The following is a 20,186-nucleotide window of genomic DNA, read 5'->3' on the forward strand; positions in this document are numbered from 1 at the left end:
TCTGTGATTTACATACAGAACCACTTTCACACACTATGTTCAGTCACAGAAACAGTATTTGTTTTACAACATAAGCTTTAAGAAAATATTGAAGCTGTTAAGTGCATGATTCTCTTCCTGTTTTGTCTGGTTTCTTTGTGGATATAGTTGCAGCACTGCTGGAAAGTTGGTAACTAAACCAAAAACCAATTCAAATGCAAAATAACCTTCTGTAAACCCATACAAATTGTATTTGAAGAGCGTACTATGTAGTAAAATTCATTCCTGTATATTATAAAGGGAAAGGAGAAAAGAGACTGTTAATGAAGGTAAAAAGGGATATTCAAAGTAATTTTTATTTGCATTCTTCTACTACACAATAACTGGATCTCAAGACCTTGCAATAGCGGGTGCCACACAGATAAATAACAAAAATGCAGCCCTTGTCCCAGAGACAAGGAGGGGGAGAGGAACTTAAAATATTTGGTGAAAAAGCAGTGAATACAATTCACTTCAAAGGAAAGGAAGTATCAGGAACACGTGGCTACAAAGATCACTGCCACTTTTAATACCTGCAGACTGAAAAAAATAAACCCTTAACATTGTCATTATTTGCTTGCACTGGAGGAACAAACTCATTGCCTACCGGACTTCTCCAATTATAATACACACAGCCAAAACCAAGAAAAGGAATGGCCTATATCAAATCAGTTTACAGAATATACAGAATATACTTCACAAATGTCAGCCACTTTAAGATCTATATAAATATTTATTTCCCAGATGACAAAACCAACTCTCATACAAAGTCTAATCGAGTCTTCAAGTATTCTGAGAAGACCTGGACTATGAAAATATTGGTTATTTTCAATCTTGTGATGATATTCAAATATCCTTAATGGAGGAAGGAACTTCTTTATTACTTTGGAGTATCAGATCCATTAAAGGCCTCTTGGATTTTAAACTGATGTACAAAGACAGGTCCAGCATGACAACAGAAACTGCAGATGAAGACAACATATAGCCCATCTCTCACAAAGATGACACTGACTTAGAATGTGCTAGAGAGGAGGAAGAAAAAAAAAGAAACCTCTCAGCAGCTGCAGGTGCTTGCTGAGTAAACAGGACAGGTAAAGAACTAAGAGCAAACACTGTAAAGTAGCAACAGAACAACAGACACTAAAGACTCAAGAAAGCCTCACATGGGTTCATCACACAGTCAGAGCTGCAATGGAGGGACCTTACTTGGTATCAGGTAGGGAGGGCAGCCCCCTGAGTACATGCATTCTCCATTTCCAGGCACTCCAGCCATAAACCACCTAATGACTGATAACACATTCAAATGTACAAATGTAGTTATTTATCCACATATATCGGTGTGTAAGTGGCGTTCTATTCTAGAGACAGTATGAGCCATTTTAAGTATTTATGAAAAGAAAAGCAAGTGAATATACTTCCAAAATATTTGGTACAGTTTATTATTTCTCACTAGGAGCAGTCAAGGTAATCCACAACATTTTTATCTTATTAAAACCACATGTGTTTGTTTGTTTGCTGTCTGTGCTCCCATGCACATTCATCCATTTATCTACTTACAATTCACAGCAACAAGAGAAAATAAAGGAATAATCAAAAATCAAATCTCAGTTAAAACAAGAGAGACAAAGGATAAGCACATCTGTATAACTGCTGCAAGCAGAAAAGAGCAGCTAAGTCAATGAGAACTTTTACCCTTGGAAACTATCAGTGCCATTGAACAAAACCAGGAAAATTATTGATTTTTAGCTTTATGGACTGTTGACTCTGGAAGTCATCCAGTGGGTGACAAAGGAAAGTAATATGCTTCTTAAAACATTAAAAACTCAATAACCTCAAACTAGAGTTTGTATCTCCATTTTATACGGGCAGTTTCAAATATACAGAACAGCAGGTAACTATGTACACAAGATCCTGACACAACAGGCACATTAACAATGGCTAGCAATATATATTTTATCATGATGCTCATATCCATTCTGAGGGGGGGGAAAAGTAGAAGCTGCAAACAGAAACAAACAAACAAACAAACCTAAAGAAAAAAAAAACCACAACAACTTGTGCTCTGAATTTGTTTGTAAAAGCTACCAAGTTACCTTCTTCCTTCAGGAAATCAGTTAGTTATAAATTATTCAGCTCTAATAAATACACATAGTATAAATTTGCTATTTAAATGCTTTCTAGCCTCTCCTGTTACACGGTAGAATGGTAACATCTGAAATTTAAAAGTGTCTTGAGGCTACAAACTAGCATTTGTTTTGTAAACAACAACTGATACAATTCATCCCCCTTCTCCAATACGACTACAAAAGGGAGTGTTCATATAAATAGAATCACTTGATCACAAAAAAAAAAAAAAAAAACGAATAAAAATTCTGGTCACAATTGTAAATTGCAGGATCCATGAGGGAAACAGTAATTAGATGATACAAGATAGTGGCTACACAGGCTTAACAGACCTGTTATAAATCAATGGCTATCAGGATCCCTCTGCTACCACTACTCACCTACCTTAAGCACCACAAATATTTTTTTTTAACAGTTAAAATTTGTTAGAGTTTGTGTTTTCTCTTTGATTTGTTTTGTTGTCAGACTTACAAAAGTCAGCATATTTAAACAATGTGTATTTTTCTATACTCTGCCAAAGGCTCACTGTCCCTCATGCACACAAATGGAAGTACAGCCAGTTTTACATTGTCTTTGGCAAAGCTGTCTTCTAAAACAGGCTGCTATTGCATTCTGTACTCTCCAAGCCCACAATCACCTTGTTTTTAATAGTTATTTATCCAGAGTGTGAACAGAAATCAAAGTAAACACACAGAAATTCACCAATGTATTTCTGATGCAGTACCCTTATCCCTACCAGAAGAAGTGGGGTTAATAACTAAAAGGTACTTTTTTCTTCATAGCCAAAGCAGCTGATTGCATAACAAGCCGGGGGATTTAAATACAGACACCTATCATACACAGAGCTTTTGTGGGTGCCAGCGTGAATTGCCAAACTGCACCAGCCACTTACAGACTCTCTGCAGCACATAGAAGAGCTAATAAAACGCTGTGCCTGCTGTGCAGCATATCCCACACACAGCCCTGATCGCCACTGCAGAAATGCAACATACCTTTCAGTCTTTTGGAATTCCCGTTCTTTTGCTGCTCATCCTCTTCATCAATGGTGAATAAACCCGGAGGATTTGGCCTGGCACTTTTCTTCAGTCTCTCTTGTCGGAGGGCAGTACTTGAACCAGGCATGCTGCTGTTGCTTCTTGCTTATTAAAATAAAAAAGCAAGAAACTCCAGCCCCTGCTTAGCCACTAGCTGCAACGCTGTCTGTTCATTTCAGCACTTGTAACAGATCCCCTATGGATAAGCAGTATGCAAACAGCTGACAAATACCAACATCCAGTCAGCAGCAAAAAGCTTGCAGTCTTTCCCACCTTGAAGGAAAGCCCTAATTAAAGGCACATTGGTTTGGATGCTGCTCTTCTCCGTCTTAACTTGTTCAGTCAGATCTCAGCCCACAGCTCCAGGTTCCTTGCTGCAGCACCTTCTTCCCTGCAACCCTCTTCCAGCTACAGCGTGCTAAAATATTCAGCACGCAACACAAGAGGAGAAAATATGATACGCCGCTGTTAACAGTTGCCCTGACAACACTGACACATCCTAATCAAAGGGGGGTCTATGAGTGCTGTCTCCTCAGCTGCAGCAAGCCGGCCTCGGGAACGCTGTATCCTGCACGCTTGCAGAGAGCTAGAAGCACCTCGGCAGCAGGGGCTGCTCCTTCCTCCTCTCAGGGCGGCGGGAGAATGGAGCTGCGCTTGCACAAGCAGATGAGCACTGAGTGAAAAGAAGCCTGGAAGGCTCCAGGCATGAACCTGATTTTTGCTCAGCTGCTCTGTTTGTTCATGTTTAGAAATTTTAGCCTAACCTAAAACAATGAGGATGAGTCTTCTTCCATATATGCCTGTGTTGGGTGTCATGTGTGCCACCGCCCCCCCCTTAATCACTTTACTATGCAGTACATACCTTTTGCATTAGGAATGCATACACCCACAATTACAGGCAGGTGTTGAAACATTTTTTTCCACGTGTGAAAACTCCAAAATCAGAATTTCTAGCTTGTATGGACAACATAGGACAACAAAATCACTTTCGGAATGAATATTCTGTACCATGCCATTATTAATTTTACAGCACCAACCGTTAACATATACCTTGCAAAATGAGCAAAGTCCAAACAGCCTGGGTGGTTTTATTTAACTGATTTCCCTCAGATGCTAGCCTTCTGGATTTTCTTTACCCATTTGTAACAGAGCACTTGCTCCTAAGTGCTCATAAGTGCTTCACAGCTCCTAATGCCACTACGCAACATGCTGATGTTTCACCTGAGAGGCACCTTAATCTTCATCCACTTCCACCTCTCTAATTCAATGTGTGCTCACCATTTCAAATTGCTATCAAAGAAAAACTGCAAGCTAGAATCACTGTATACTGTTAAAACTGCATGCTTTTTCCTCACTTCAGGTTTTGTTTTCAAGAGAATCTTGATGTAACCTAATCAGCCACCACAAGATGGCACATACATTAGTCAACAAGTCTGCCAGTGGCTCATTGAGAACGCGAGGTGATACAGATGCGCTGATCACCTCAACAACACAGGTAACAGTTCTGAAGAAGGGTCACAGTTTATGACAGTCAATATGGTATGTATCACAGTGGCCTGGGATGCTCTTCACAGAGGAGTCCTGGATCATGCTCAGCTGGCAGGACAGCTCTGTTCTCGCACATCTCAGGCTCATGAGCCAGGAACACAGTGGATGGAGAAGAACACAGCACCACCTGAAGGCTCAGCTGCACTATTCTTCCTTCTTCTCGAGCAGAGGCATTAAATACCCTAAACTAAACACTCTAAACCAAACCAAAAATCTTTTGCAGGAGGGCACTCTTTCTGAACCGAGCCCAGAGCCCATCTCTAGTATGCATTTCCTCCTGGCTACATCCTGCCACTTGGCTACACCTTGGACTCTCTGGGCATACACGGAAGCTGTATACAAGGACATTTGTCTACAGTTAGAGACGCTTTGTACTAAAGGGTGTGGACAAAAAAAAAAAAAAAAAAAAGGAGTAAGGAAAAAAGCTCTAACACAAGCTGTTCTTCAGCTCAGCAATTAGCCTTCTGGCGTTTATACAAGCTACTTCTTTATCCCGTAAAGAGAAACAGCTTCATTCCTCAAACCCCATCCACCTAATGCCTCTGACAAATACTGCATAACAGTACACACATCACCACGAAAAGAGGACAGTAGTTAGTACCACCAATACTTTTCATACGTGCCAAGACTGTCGCCAACAGAACTAAAATAACAGAAAACATTACTTCTATGACAGCTTAGTTAAATATCGCTCCACCCCATTTCACTGTTTTAAGTCATTATGAAAGGACTCCTACCCTTTCAAATATTGTGTTTAATTACCTTTAATTGCTAAACACCTTAAATAGGCATTTTAAAACACAGAAGAAGTATGTAACACACAAAATTACACCTGACTGGAGGGGCTTCCCAGCTTACAGGTATGACGACGGTTTCAGCACCTCTATTTCCCTATTATCAACAGAGTCATGCAGAACAGCTAAAGACTGAGAATTGCTTCCTTGGTCCTTACAGGATCCCTGCACCCAAAAGGAGTGATTTGCTCTGAGTACAAGATGTAGTAATGGCCAAGTTTGATGCTTCAGAGACTGGTGAAGATGGATTTGGGTAATGACACACAGGCAACTGAGGTACATATTTCTTCCTGTTGACTTACTAATGCAGAGGGGACAGAGAAAAACTATCAACAGGACATTCAGCTTACGCAGTGAGATTTTATTTCAAGGCCCCTGTGGTTAAAAACTATGCCAGTCCACAACATGTTTCCAAATGCCTAATAAAATGCAAACCATTACAAGTAAAAGACACCTATTATAATACAAGATACCGTATAACTTTAGGTACTCAGGGTCTAGTAACACTATTAAAACATGCATTAAAGGTACCAACATTGCATAAGAACAAATTGTACCTTCTCCCCCCTCCCCCCCCTCGCCCAAATCCACTGGTTTAGGGCAGAAAAAGAAATTCCCAAGGTATCCCCATCAGGAAAGCTTTGTTTATTTCAGCCTTGTCTCAGCTGCTTGGGAGTTTCTATATGAAAACTCAGATGAAAGCAACGTTCCCTTGAGGGAACAAGGAGGTGCATAATTTAGTAACAAGGCTGTTAAATTCTTTAAAAAAAGAAAACCCCAAAAGCAACAATTTGCTTACATAACCCCTATTATCGATTTTTTTTTCCCCTCTAACCATTAGTCATACTGTGTACTAATACAATCACAGCTGAGCTCTTACCGATGTGGTGAAACGCTCTCAAGAGATGGAATGAGAGCAACTGCTTATCTTGAGTGCAATGAATAATTTTCAGGTTTTCCTTTTGACAACACCTACAAACTCAGGTTTGCAGATAAACCACTACACTTAAACACACTCACTTTCATCCACTGGATTTTAAAAATATAATTACTTGCAAAAAACATCATCTGATATGCAACAGTCTTAAACAGCAGTTTGAACAAGGACTATTAGGACAATTATACCATGATGTGGGAAATGTAAATATTTATAACAACATGCTGAGTGATGTTTCTGCTTTACCATCAGGTATTAACATTTGGTATCTCTACTTATGAAATGAAAAGCAAGTTGAAGTCAATCACCATGATACCTACATGCTGTCTACTATGGTTAATCTGATAATTTGCAATGGCTGAACCCTGGACTTGCAACCTTCTTTCATTGATAAGATTGTTTCTGTCTCTGTACACTATCCAAACAGCACACGAAAGGAAAGACTGGACGTGGTATTTAGTGCCATGGTCATGTTCGGTCACAGGTTGGGACTCGACCTCAAAGGTCTTTTCCAACCCAATTGATTCTGTGATTTTTTGATTCATAGGAAGTAAGGAGGACAAAAGGCAGCATTCAATGCAAGTGAGCTAGCTAACAGAAAATAAAAACCTTGTGAAGACAAGAAAATCTGTACCTTTCAAAAGAGCTGACAGGCTGTGGTGACTATATATTTTAAAGGAAAAAAACCTCACCTGGTGTAACTGAAAGTCGTCTTGTATCATTGGGTATGTTAGGATACATGACAGAAAATCAAGCCAATTCAATGTAGGACCATATACTGTTGCAGAAAGGGCAAAAGAAACTTATAGAGAAATTGCCTACTAAAAGCCCTACAAACAGTAACATTCAAGACATTGCTGAATCATAATATACAGATTTTTCCTCTCACTCCATGGAGCACCCACTGTATCATCATCAAGTTACATTTTACAGGAGTCTCATATCTTTCTCCTACTTTTTTCTTAGCGTAAGAACAGTTAAAATACTGTCTTAAAAGAATACCACACCAAACCAACTGAATATGCTGAGTTGGAAGTGACCCACAAGGAACATCGAGTCCAAACCTTAGCCCTGCACAAGACCGCCCCAAGAGTCACATCATGTGTCTGAGAATACCCTCCAAATGCTTCTTGAACTCCGTCAGGCTTGGTTGCTGTGACCACTTCCCTAGGGAGCTTGTTCCAGTGCCCAGCTGCCCTCTGGATGAAGAACATTTTCCTAATATCCAACCTAAATCTCCCCTGACATAACTTCAGGCCATTCCCTCAGGTCCTGTCACTGGTCACCAGAGAAGAGATCAGTGCCTGCCCCTCCTCTTCCCCTCACAAGGAAGTTGTAACTGCAATGAGGTCTCCCCTTAGTCTCCTCCAGGCTGAACAGACCTCAGCAGCTCCTCGTACGGCTTCCCCTCAAGGCCCTTCACCATCTTTGCTGCCCTCCTTTGGAGGCTCTCTAAGAGCTGAATATCTTTCTTACACTGCAGTGCCCAAAACTGCACACAATATTTAAGGTGAGGCCGCCCCAGTGCAGAGCAGAGCAGGACAATCCCCTCCCTCGACTGGCTGGCGATGCTTTGCCTGATGCCCCCAGGACACGGTAGGCCCTCCTGGCTGCCAGGGCACTGCTGACTCTTATTCCACTTGCCGTCACCAGGACACCCATGTGCCTTTCCACGGCACTGCTTTCCAGCATCTCAATCCCCAGTCTGTACATACATCCAGGGTTGCCCCATCCCAGGTGCAGAATCCAGCACTTCCCCTTGTTGCACTTCACATGGTTGGTGATTGTCCAGTCCTCTAATTTGTCCAGGTCTCTCTGCAGGGCCTCCCTGCCTTTGAGGAAGTCAACAGCTTCTCCCAGTTTTGTGTCATCTGCAAGCTTGCTTAGTATCCTTTCCAGTCCTACATCCAAGTAATTCATAAACATGTTGAAGAGCATTCTTCTCTTGGATGCTGATTCAATGCCTTCTAACGTAAAAGGAAAGATTCCCCTCAAATGTATTTTATAACATGAAACAGATGAAGTAAATATTTTAGCATACATTCCTTTACAGATTGCCAATATTTCATTGTTATTTCTCATTTTCTTAGAACTGAGAGGTTCAGGGCAGGGTAAGTATTTATCTTATATATTTATGTCAAGAAAGAACATGGCATTTTGCTTTTATAGTCATGTTTTCCCAGCATGAAACAATAGTGTTCCATTGGGAACCAGGTTTCTTCCTTGGTAAAAAAGTATCAAGGAAGTTCAGGTACATTTAAAATCTCCCATTGTGGTCTGCAAAAACATTATAACAAAAAAATTTCAGTGTACCTACTCATCAAAACACAAGGTCATACTTTGTATGGGCATTTTCAATATTAATCATCTATGTCAAAAGCTTTTTTATGAACTCATCTAAAAATGTGTAATATAGACAGTGCTCCCTATTTCTTGCAGGACAATGTTGGAATACACAGATACTAACTAAACTTCAAACTCAATATCTCCCTAATTTCCTTCAGGAGTCACATCTCTATTTACTTTCTATTTCACTAGCTCTTCAATTACGAAGTCAGGCCAAAAAATGCAGAAAAATATGCAAAAATAAATATATATATGCAAAAAAATAGCCACTGTATTAGAAAAAACGCTTCAGTTAAAGTCAACTTGATGTATCAAACATCTTACACACCTAATTTTTTCCTCCCCTGCTCTTCAATTTTCAAAAAAGGACCTTGTCTTTACAGAGGTTTCTAATTTCCTCTTCAAAAATATCTCTAAGGCCTCCCTTTCATATACAAGATAATAAACGACTGGCAGATAATTTTTACAGCAGTACATTAATTTTTTTTAAACAACTTCAGTATTTAGTATATAAGTATCTGATATAATAATTGACTTCTTCTTTTCACCTTCTTGGAAGGAAAAAAGGCCCCTTGCATTAATCAGTTAGAAATAAAATCCTAGAGAATAACAAGGGAAACCTTCTTTTTGACTAATGAGAATCCTGCTGTCAAGAGTACAGAGGCACTCTGAATAGCTTTAAATAAGAAATGAGTCACTTCTAGAAATTGAGCCATAAAACCACAGTAGTTGCATGAACTTATTCTTCATTGATCCATTGAATTAGGTGCTTCAAGAAAGTGCAGAGAACTCAAGAAACTGCAGAAGTGTACAGCTTTTCTAAACAAATGTCTACTTAAATATGTTCTGGGGAAACTGGGGAGCAGCAATGGATTATTAAGATTCTTCAGAAAGTAAACTTAGAAGGACAGGTTCAGCATCTTTATCTTCTGGAGTTTATTAAACAAACATATCTTTCATATCTCACTATCTTCCCTTTCCAATAAATTGAATTCAGATGCATTATCTATATCTGCCTAAAACATAGTGAATTTTAAATAAACTAGGTCTAGAAACAAAAAGCAGTCACCTATTACTTTCCTATTAACTGTCCTGACTACTTTGGCTCCTTTAGCTTACCCACTTTTTATGCATCCCCTTGCACAGGCTGGAAAGACTGTGCACATTCTAGATACCACTTTAATCAATGCAGTAGGATGACATATTCCTCAGGTGCAGAGGAAGCAATTCCTTCAGTGTGATGTAGGAAACTTGTTTATCCAGTCCCCACCTCCAGCCCCTGCACACCACAGTTCTGGTGAATCACAAGCAGGCAGCTGTGCCAGGAGACACTGCCTACAGGAGCCTGGAGCAGGAGGCTACTCCACCAATAAACACACATCTGTGCTCGTGCTTGGATACAGAGAGCTTCTCTTGGAGGTTACCCCTTCCCAGTTTGCTGCCACGCACTGGGCCAAGGATTGTTAAGAGTTCCTCAGAAGTGACTAGACAGAAGGTAAGTGTTAACTGTTTTCCCTTCAGTCGAAGAAAACTAAACCCGTGTGCATTTCCATGCACAGGAAAAATACAGAAGGCTAGAAGCCCTGCCCTATTCAAACTCATTTATCAGCACAAAAGTCATGTGAATATGAAGGTAAGAGCCTCATCATTCCCAAAAACTTTAAACACACACACACCAATAAAACCATCAAATACAATATTAATGAGTCTTATTACATTTTTTAATTAAATTAATTTGCATAATATGGCTAATTATAAAGCACAAGGCATACCATGATGAATAAAAAACATATTAGATCACTCTTAGCCAACACTCTTTATATATAACAGAATGATATTGGATCAGGCCCTATAGTAGAACATATGTAACTTCAACCAATGGTCGTTTAAATAATGGAAGGTAGGAATTGGAACTTCACAGGACAGTAGGAAACAGGAATTCAATAAAAGACAGAAGTCATCAATGCCAATTGCCCTACAACTAATAGCTAAGGCAGTGTTGTTACTGCTTCTGCTTGTAAAAAAAAAAAAAAGGTAGTTATTTTTAAAATACCTATTTTTCATACATGTCAAGAGAACCAAGCATCTGTAGAGCACTTACATACATTTTAAGCTTTTTGTTGGAAACATGAACATACTTCAAAGAAAAGGCTCTTTTAATGGAAATGTGAACATGAAAGAAAAGGTGATATGCCAAGACTAAATTAAAATTTTCTCCATTGTATTACCAACAGTATCTGATGGATGGAATCCTGGGAACTACTATGTGGTATGTTATTTAACAGTGCTTTTCTATCATCTTAGTTCCCAATGTGTTTCTTAGAAGGTGACCAAGATGTCTGGACTTTTGGAGAAGGGAGAACACATTAGAGTTTCAGACAGCGATATCAGAAATAGTTGGAGACATCAGTACTTTATTTCTTCTCTCAATAATCTCTGAAGAACCTCATTGTCAACAAGACCCAGGTTTTCAATTCCATTTGAGAAGTGAGGCAGCCCGGTCCTGTTGTCATATTGGCAGACAACTTACGGTGTTCCTTGAACACTGACGGGTGTCCTAGGATACATATTTTCAAGACTGCTCCCCAAATCCACAAAGGATATAAATCTATCTTCTTTTAATGAACAAATATGGCATGACTCCACTCATGGAATCAACACGCAAAGAAAACTGCAGAATTAAGTCTGAATCAGTTTAACAAATGAACCACTTCTCACACGCTCTTAAGGTGAAAAAGACTATATCACACACATGGTCTGTTCTGCCACAATACTAACAGGCCACTGCATTTTTCTAACACAAGTCACATACCAAGGATTTCCTTCCTGGAGGAAAGTACAAAGACAGTTACCGCAATAACATTAGCAGCACACTACGGCTTGTATTGTGGATCTAGACTTACACAGGGTTTTTTCAAGTGGAAAAGAAAATAGGTTGTTGCAAGATTACACAGTATTTACATAATTGAGGCAATTATTGCTCTGATCATTTAATTGCCTTTAACACCACAAATAATTTTCAGCTGTTAAGTATTAAACTTGTTTATATGTGATAGCAACAAATCAGTCATCATACAAGTGAAATGGCTGCCATCTCAGCTTACCATTAATCTACAATTTTTACAGTTTGAATTAGCACACACAGAAGTACCTCCCTTTTCAAAATAAAGCCCCAGTAAAATGACAATGTATATTATTTTAGTTAGATTAGTAGAAGTTCTCTTCCTGTACTGGAAGTACCACTTAAACCAGCTGCTCCTCCATCATTTATCAGGCTTGATTTTTCATTAACTCAGACTTTTTTTTTTTTCCTGGCAGTGTTTGGCTTTGGAGTTTTTTTGTGTTGGGATTTTTGTGTGTGTTGTTTTGGGTTTGATTTTTTTTTTCTGTTAATTTGCTTCTGGTTTGCTTTTTTGGGGGTGAGTGTTGGAGTTTTGTTGAGTTTGTATTTGCTGTGGTTTGTTTCATCTCCTTCCTCCCCTCCTTTTTCTTTTTTTTTTCCCACTAGAAGTGCTGGGTGTAGGTGGGTGGAGAAAGACAGCCTGACTCACATTACATAATACGCATATAAAAAGGCTTGTTCAAACTTTTCCATGTGTAGACCTTGCAGAGACATTACCTGACCAATGAAAGATACCAAGAGACAGAACTCTGGCGGCTTTCTAAAGCTGAGAGGCGGCTTCTATAAGGATATTAACCCTCTCATCCACACTAATAAATTTTATTTAGTTGTATAATTGTCATCCTACAAGCTACTGATAAATCTGAGTCTCTAAATTTAGTACTGACTCAAAAAATATTGATGCAGGACCAAATAAGTAAGTGTAAGGTCTAAAACACAACGTCAAAATTTGAATAGGTGTTAATGAGAGAGAGGTGGCAATAGAAGAATTACAGATCCACAATTTAATTTATATATTAAAAGACAGAAAATACAGCGGACTAACGTTTAGATGCTTATGGATGGAAATTAAAGCACGCTAACAACACACAAACCTTCAGCACTTTCAGCATTTGTAAGCAAATACCCTCACGGCAACGCAACATTTGGCCGGAGATTCCCGTTATCCTGACGACACCTGGCGCTCTGACAGCCGCTGTTTGCGGTACGAGGGAGAGCACAGAGCCGCGGCCGCTGCGGGGGTGACCCCCGGGCGGCACCGCAGCCTGTGGTGGAGCGCTGGGATGCGGAACGGGAACTGCCTCAGCCGCCAGAGGGATGAAACCCGTGTGTCACGATACCGCTGCATAAATCCTCCCCAGCAAAACACGTTGGCATCGTCGGGAAAGAGCCATGCGGAACTGGCACAGGCCTTCAGCTCCCACCCACTGTATGCTTCTGTACCTTTGCGTTTTCCCTAATAATTTATCTATTTGTTAGAGAAAAGGTAACACAGTAAGATGAAACTTGATTTATTCTCAGATGGAGAAAATACCACGACATGCAAGCAATAGATATAAATTCCCACCAGCAGTTACAGAGCAAACACCCCAAGTGTTCGGCTTTTGCAAGCCACCTATCACTGACATAATTTAAAGTGCAGACTTGTTTTGTTGCAAAAAGAAAGGAACAATAATAAACTCACTTAGAAGAGTGCACTAACAGTACACCAAGTCATGGCATTAAAGCTTCTTCGCAAGAGAGCAAAGACTTTGCTCTCTCTGGTCTCCCAGCACTTAAGCAAATTGTTATTTGTGCACAGAGCTGGCCAAGACAGCCCTGAGTACGCGTGGGGAAACTCTCACACGCAGAGGCATGCCTATGCTGATGGGTAGGCAGCCATAAAATTAGGCATCTTAGAAGCTTCTCCATGTGTTATTCCCCACAAGAGGGCCTCTCTCATCTCAGGAAAAGCCTGTTAGCACTATAAAATGCTCAAGTAATTATCATTTAAAAATTCTAACTGGTATAAGTTAGCATATGTCATGAGCATTGTACTTATTTTGCCATCCACACATTTATGAATGACAGAGAAAAAAAACCCCTCACCCCTGGTAATTAAGCCATTTACCTGAAGAAAGCTAGTTAACTGCAGAAGACCATCTGCCCAACAATAAAGGGAGCCACTTGTAACATCTCCCTGCAAAGCCCGTCTGGTGCCATTAAAGCTTTCCCAAGATCAGTCCCGAAAATCCCTGTGGACAGCCATAGGAGGGGGGTGGGGCAGGAAACCAAACCCAGACACACACCTCCACACACAGAGCTATTTAGCTGGTTTGTTTTGTTTTTTAAACAGAGGCAATAAGTCAACCAGTAGGTAATTTCCCCAAACGAGGATGGGATGTTGACCTTCATGAGGAGCCGGATCCAGGCACAGGTGTTCTGCCTACGGAGTAGGCTGCAGCTGAAGCCATCTGCATGGCCCTCCCTGGGCACACACATCTGCTCACTCACAGACAGACCAAATAGCTGTTGAGCAGCTCCCTGAGATGCTACCAGGTTGTCCCTGTTTGTAAATGCAAACGCCGGGAAAGTGGCCTGAGACAATTCAGAGACCTAACACAATCTCAACAGACAATAAACAACTTTACAGAAGTAAGTTTAACTTGGACATTTCACACATGAGGAAGTTTTGAATGAACTTTGACAGCACAAAGCAATTCAAATTCAAAATAACAACTCATGCAAGTAGATCCACCTCCTTTCTACAAATATGGCTCAATGAGTAAAAGTTCAACACAGTAGCATGAAATGAAACTATAAAGCAAACTCGGAATAAATCTAAGCACAGAAATCCTTTTAAAACTTCACTTATGTAACATACATGTAACCTGTTGGGTTGTCCCCAGTTTTGGTAAGGAATTAGAAAGAGACTGATAACACAGTTGGAAAAAAAAAAAAAAACACATCAGCAATGTAAGGAAAAGAACTTGAAAAGAGTTTGTTAGGCTTGGATTTAAAAATACACCGACAGTCAGTTCTTCCCATGGAAACTGAAGTTAATGCAGTTACAAACTCTGAAATACACAGGAAAATAGATGCACATCGTTTCTGAAGCTGAACTTTAGAGTGATGCCCAGGAGTGACTTGAAAGAAGAATTCCTGAGCAAAAACACTACAATTTTCAGGTTTACTAAAGACAGCACTTGGATGGGTCTGCCCACAGACGTTGCTTGTGACTGCATGCCTGCGTTATGTAAAGTATGTATTAAAAATATTACACTGTGGAAACACAACCAATTAAGCAACAGCCATATGGCCTATTCATTTGATGTTTTGATGAAAAACCTTGGATTCAGAGATAAACTTGGACATAGGTTAGAGAAGGACTAGCAAAAGGTGAGTGGAATTGTACTATGGAAGGAGACAAAAAAGGGAAAAAAAGGAGAGGACTAAAAGTTGGAGTCAGCCTTCACAGTCCAGCAAGCAGCACTCCCAATGAACGTGCCAGAAAGGCAACCCCTCCACTGCCCACAAAAGCAAACAGCATCCGCGCCTACAACAGTGATACAGCGGTCGATCCGCTTGCGTAAGCCAAAATCTCCTCCCTGCACCCTCCTTGCCCTTAGGGCCAAAATAAAAGCGCGTTAAAACGCTCTCGCAGCGTACATTCCTCCTTAGAGGAGATGCAAGGACATCTCCCTGCCTTCCCTATAGGAAATCAGGGCTTGCAGCAGCCCGTCGCTCGCACGCGTTTGAGGCGCGGCCAAACCCGCGGGCCCTGCGGCGGGGCTCGCTCGGGAGGCGCCACCGGGTACCTTGACCCTGCCGGGGCTCGCCCCAAGCCCGCTATCAGGCGTTGCGGGTATTCTGCAAGGAGCTCGCCACTATCTCAAGCCCCGCTCGGAGCCCGCTGCCCCGCACTCCTGCGCCGCAGCCCGGCGGCCGCCCCCGCAGGCGGCTCGGGCACCCCGCGCTATGCCCGCCCGGCGCGGACGCCCCGCAGCACCCCGAGCCTTTAAAGAAGGTTTCAGAACAACCAGCGGCGCTCCGGGAACGACGGCGCGGACCCGGCGATGCCCCTCTGCGGGGCCGGGCAAGGGAGGCGGGGGTGGGGGTCTCGCCGCTGCGGCGGGCACGGTGCGGGAGCTGCCCCCGCCGGCGCGGCTCTGCCCTCCGGCTGCCCCCGGGCCGGGTCGCAGTGGGTGCCCCGCGGGAAGGGAGCGAAGCCCCCGCGAAGCCCGGCGGGCGCGGGCGGCCAGGGAGCGCCCCCGCACCTGTTGCGGACGAGGCCGCCGCCGGGCCCCGCAGCGCTCCCGTCCCGCACGGCCGCCCGCAGCCGGCCGGGAGCGCAGGGCCTCCCGCAGCCGCCGGCCCGACCCGCGCCGCTGCCCTCCCTCCGCCCCGGGTCGGCGGCAGCGCCTCACCTGCGGGGCGCCGGCGCCCGCCGCTCCTGCCCGCGGCCTCCGCCATGTCTCCTCCTGCTCGGCGAGCGCGGCTGCTCCGCCCCGCAGCTCCGCTGCCCCGGGCAGGTGAGAGCGCCACGTCCCCCGCCCCCGCCGGCGGGTTCTGCCCGGCAGCAGGTGAGGGCGGGCCCGGCGCCCGCGGCCCGGCAGCGGCCGCCCCTCACGGGCGGGAGGCGCTTGTGCGGTGCCGGTGCGGGGGCGCCTGCCCGCGCTCCCGGCCCCCGCGGCGGCCCCGGGCGGCCGACGTGCCGGTGTTCACCCAGGTGTGCCGGTATGTTTCCTCAGAGCGGCTCCCGCCGCATTGGCACAGCTCGTTCGGTACCAGCGCGGGGAGAAACAACAGGTTTGGGGATGCTCGCCATCTCGACGGTAGGTGGGAGGAGTGGCGGCCGCCTCACAAGCCCGGGCGATGCGCCGCATCGTGTGGGGAAGAGCTGCACTGCTGCAGACTCGCTGCTGCGGCACGTGCTGTTGAGCAGCCGGGTTTAGAGTTGCCCGCAACATATCGCTTCCAAAAACATTGGCTCTCTGAACGAGCTCTCGACGCATCAGTCTTTTCTGTACAGAAACTCATGGCACACAGCTGTGGCACCATACGGGCGAGCAGGTAGACATATGCAGCTGTGCACATGTAGTCTGGTATATGCGCGTATGCACCAAAGCCAACTTTAGCCACCGTGCAGAACTTTCAAGTTCAGGGCATGAGATTCTTCGAGGGGAAGGGAAGATGAACATTTTGTTGCACCAGGAGCCATTTGGGCTCTAAAACAGAAGCAGCTTGGGGCTTGAGTGATAAACGTGCCCTGTGGTTTGTGGGCAGGAGAGCGTTTGTGATACAAGAACAGGCTGAGCTTTACGCTGGAAGGCACAAAGGACAGCAAGATCAGCACTGCCTTGATCGAGTTTTCACTTCTGTGTTCTCTTAATGGAGGGGCAAAGGTGTCTTTTGGTCCACCTGAGCCCTGGATTACAACAGCATGGATCAAGGACCAAGAGGTTATCTAAGCTCAAACCCTGTGGTATGCCCTCTAGGCAAAATGTTGCCCTTCGCAAAACCCTGCACTGAAACACAATGTGTCCTTACAATGTAATCTCAATTCCCTCACCTGTGGTCCATGTATCCACCAGCATATTCAGGGAGCCAGGCTGAAAAGTCCCAGGTGTCTGATGCATCCTGTCCCAGAATGTTTTCTCACATTCTATTCGAGGATATAAAAAGTAACGTGACTAGCACAATCTATATGAAGTAGCCTGAAGTGGGGATATTACATAAGCTTTTGTGCACAGATCTAGTACCCATACGGATAAGCTGTGCTGTTCAGAGAACCACAATCAGACCAGATCACGATTGCTCAAGTACCCCAAGTATACATGGCCCAGCCTAGGCATGGATCAGACCCAATATAATCTTACAGTGGGTAAGAATACAGAGAATACAGAACTGATTGCTGAGCAACTCTGCAGAAGCCACTGTGGGTCTGGTGAAGCCAGCAATGAACTATAGGAGTTCATTCCCAGTTGGTGCCAGGCTCAGTCTCATAGACATGTTGAACTGAAACGTTGATCACGCTCCCTTCTCTTATACATAGCTGGCATTTCTGAGAACTCTGAGTCATACAGAACAGGCTGCATGCTTTCAAAGTAAACAGAGCAATGCAATTACATTCTGGTCTATTCATGCTGCGTGAAATCACGTTTCCAAACTGCAATCGTGGACCAATACAGGATCGTGCTTCACACAAAAAATGAAATTAGGGATGTTCATTGTCCTAAGGGTCACTTTTCAATGGGTAGTGGTGTTTTTCAGTTGCTTTGGGTTTTACAAATCAACCTCCACCACTGGTCTTTCCAGTGTTTAAAACTACCTTGAATGTGTACTGTTTCCTGCTGTAATAGCAGTAGAAATTGGTAAACATTAGCTGTGTTTCTCATGAAACGTAGTTAAGTTTTTGGAATGAGTTGAATCTACCTATGCCCAAAAAATCAGTTGAATCATCTTCAGAGTAGAAAAAAAAAAATCTGACAAATTATTTAATCTACTTTTTTTTCTTTAGCCTGTCCTTTTAAAAGCATAATTGCTGTATTTTAGTCAGCAAAAATTACTATATACATGTTAGGTAAGACAGCATATTAATGTTTAAAATAAAATACTTAGTTTTCTTTGAAAATGCTTGCAAAACCTGAAAAATTGATAATATAAGCCTTTCACTGATTACCAAGGCTTCTGAAGAAAGAAGTACCTTCTTGTCCAGGCAAGTCTTACACTGGAATTTTTTGCAGCTGCCCTAGACAAATCTGTTGATACCCAGTGCTACGATGATGGAGTGACAATGACAGTGGATGGACAGGGAACATCCACAACCTTTTTTCATTACATGTGAGAAAAGACACATTGCATAAACAGAAGCAGAAAAAGAAAAAACAGGGCACAATGACTATTCAGTGCATTGAAGCAGGACTTTTCGTTTCTCAAGTCGAGCACATGGAGAAAAATTTTGTTTGTCCCTGGCTTGTTACTGCAAGAATCAGACTGAATAGGAAAACCGAGAAAATATTCAATGCTATGATTATCCAACTCAAATCACAATAAGTTTAACATGTGTCAGAAAGGTTCCCTTGATACTCAATTTGATTTTTTCTTTTTTTTTTTTATTCCAATATTTTCCAGTTCTACACCTTTATTATTTTAGAAGTCCAAAAATATAGGAAAAAGTAAGTCTTAGGTTATTTTTATTTCCAACTGTGTATGTCAGAGATAGCTTTAGAACAAGCTAACATTACTGTGGTTCAGGTGTATACAACTGGTACAGTTCAGTAGTACATAAACAACTCTAAAACAAATGCACCATAGAACTTAAATTACCAAAAATAAACAATATTAAACTATGTAGGGCAGTAGGTAAAACAATTACCTTTGGGTTGCACACTAAAAGAAAATTATCTAATTATGATTGAAATTATGAAGCTCTACTACATATAATATTGAGATATATTACAAAGAAACTTGAAAAGTTGTTGTCACATTTTGGTTTTGTTCCAGTGATGTACAGTCACATGAAATCTTATATCAGGTTTTCATGAAATTAACATCTGTTTACTTTACTATGATATTTTATGAGTTTATAACTTTGTGTGTGTGTATGGGGTTAAATTTTTGAAAAACTTGCATGTAAAAACATTTGAAGTAAAATAATGTTGCAGGTTGTTTATAGATTCCTTATGGATTATAGAAGTAAAAGCAGTCAGGAAGCTGCAGTGTTTTTAACATTGGTAAACAAATACTGGATTAAAGTGCAACAGTCCCTCTGACAGCACACCTGCTCTGTGCTGAAAGGAAATCTTTTCATCTCTGCAGAGAAGCAAAGAAAAATTTCAGTGTCAGGCGTGTTTCTCTCGAAAGTCGGTGATAGCCTTCCAGAGTGTGCATAGCATTCCTCCTCTGTAAAGAAAAAGCATAAAGACACTCAGGTACAAAGATACTCTCTAGCCTGAAAGCATTTCAGTTTAGGTGTTTTCTGATTTTCTTGCCCTGGTTTTGATCAATGAAATTCAGTGGGAAGGCTGATCAAAGGTGAAATTCTACATGCAATACTCAGAGAACAGAGTCCTTTCCTGATTACAGTACAGGGCAATTGTTCCACTTGGCAGATGCCTGCTGTCTGGAATTCAGACTTCTGGTCCAAAGGACTTGCATAACCCACATCTGACTTCCAACATGATGAAAGTGTCAATTACATAAAAATCTTAACACCTGCCTTTTACTGTAATTTTTTAGTTACTTTTTTTTTAAACTGACTGGGCACGCACACGGTGTCTGATAATTGTTTCTACTTCAACTTGGTACTGCAGTAACCCACACACCTGGCATGATTAGGTGAAATCTAGTGTTACTTGCAGTCCATGAGTAAGATTTGTGAAGTTTAAAAATGATGCAAAACTACTGAAAGTTTTGCTATCTCTACTTTTTCAAATAAAAGCAAGGCTCTAATGGGATATTCAGTGTCTCCAGGTGTAGGGTAAATGCTTACCCTAATATTT

General features: G+C 42.3%; 2 protein-coding genes across 2 annotated transcripts in view; both read right to left on the reverse strand.

Moving 5' to 3' along the window:
* MAP7 (microtubule associated protein 7) overlaps window positions 1-3,903 on the reverse strand; it is a 92,782-nt gene extending 88,879 nt beyond the window's left edge. Inside the window, exon 1 of the mRNA XM_027888022.1 lies at window positions 3,135-3,903. Within this exon, the coding sequence (XP_027743823.1) occupies window positions 3,135-3,264 (130 nt within the window). The 5' untranslated portion in view covers window positions 3,265-3,903. The remainder of the gene's footprint in view (window positions 1-3,134) is intronic.
* Window positions 3,904-18,861: 14,958 nt separating this feature from the next.
* The window catches only part of MAP3K5 (mitogen-activated protein kinase kinase kinase 5), a 102,159-nt gene continuing 100,834 nt past the window's right edge, over window positions 18,862-20,186 (reverse strand). Inside the window, exon 30 of the mRNA XM_027888019.1 lies at window positions 18,862-19,587. Within this exon, the coding sequence (XP_027743820.1) occupies window positions 19,527-19,587 (61 nt within the window). The 3' untranslated portion in view covers window positions 18,862-19,526. The remainder of the gene's footprint in view (window positions 19,588-20,186) is intronic.

Source organism: Empidonax traillii, unplaced genomic scaffold (genome assembly GCF_003031625.1).
Source record: "Empidonax traillii isolate 1590-97213 ecotype Southwest subspecies unplaced genomic scaffold, ASM303162v1 scaffold229:size1690559, whole genome shotgun sequence".
NCBI lineage: Eukaryota > Metazoa > Chordata > Aves > Passeriformes > Tyrannidae > Empidonax > Empidonax traillii.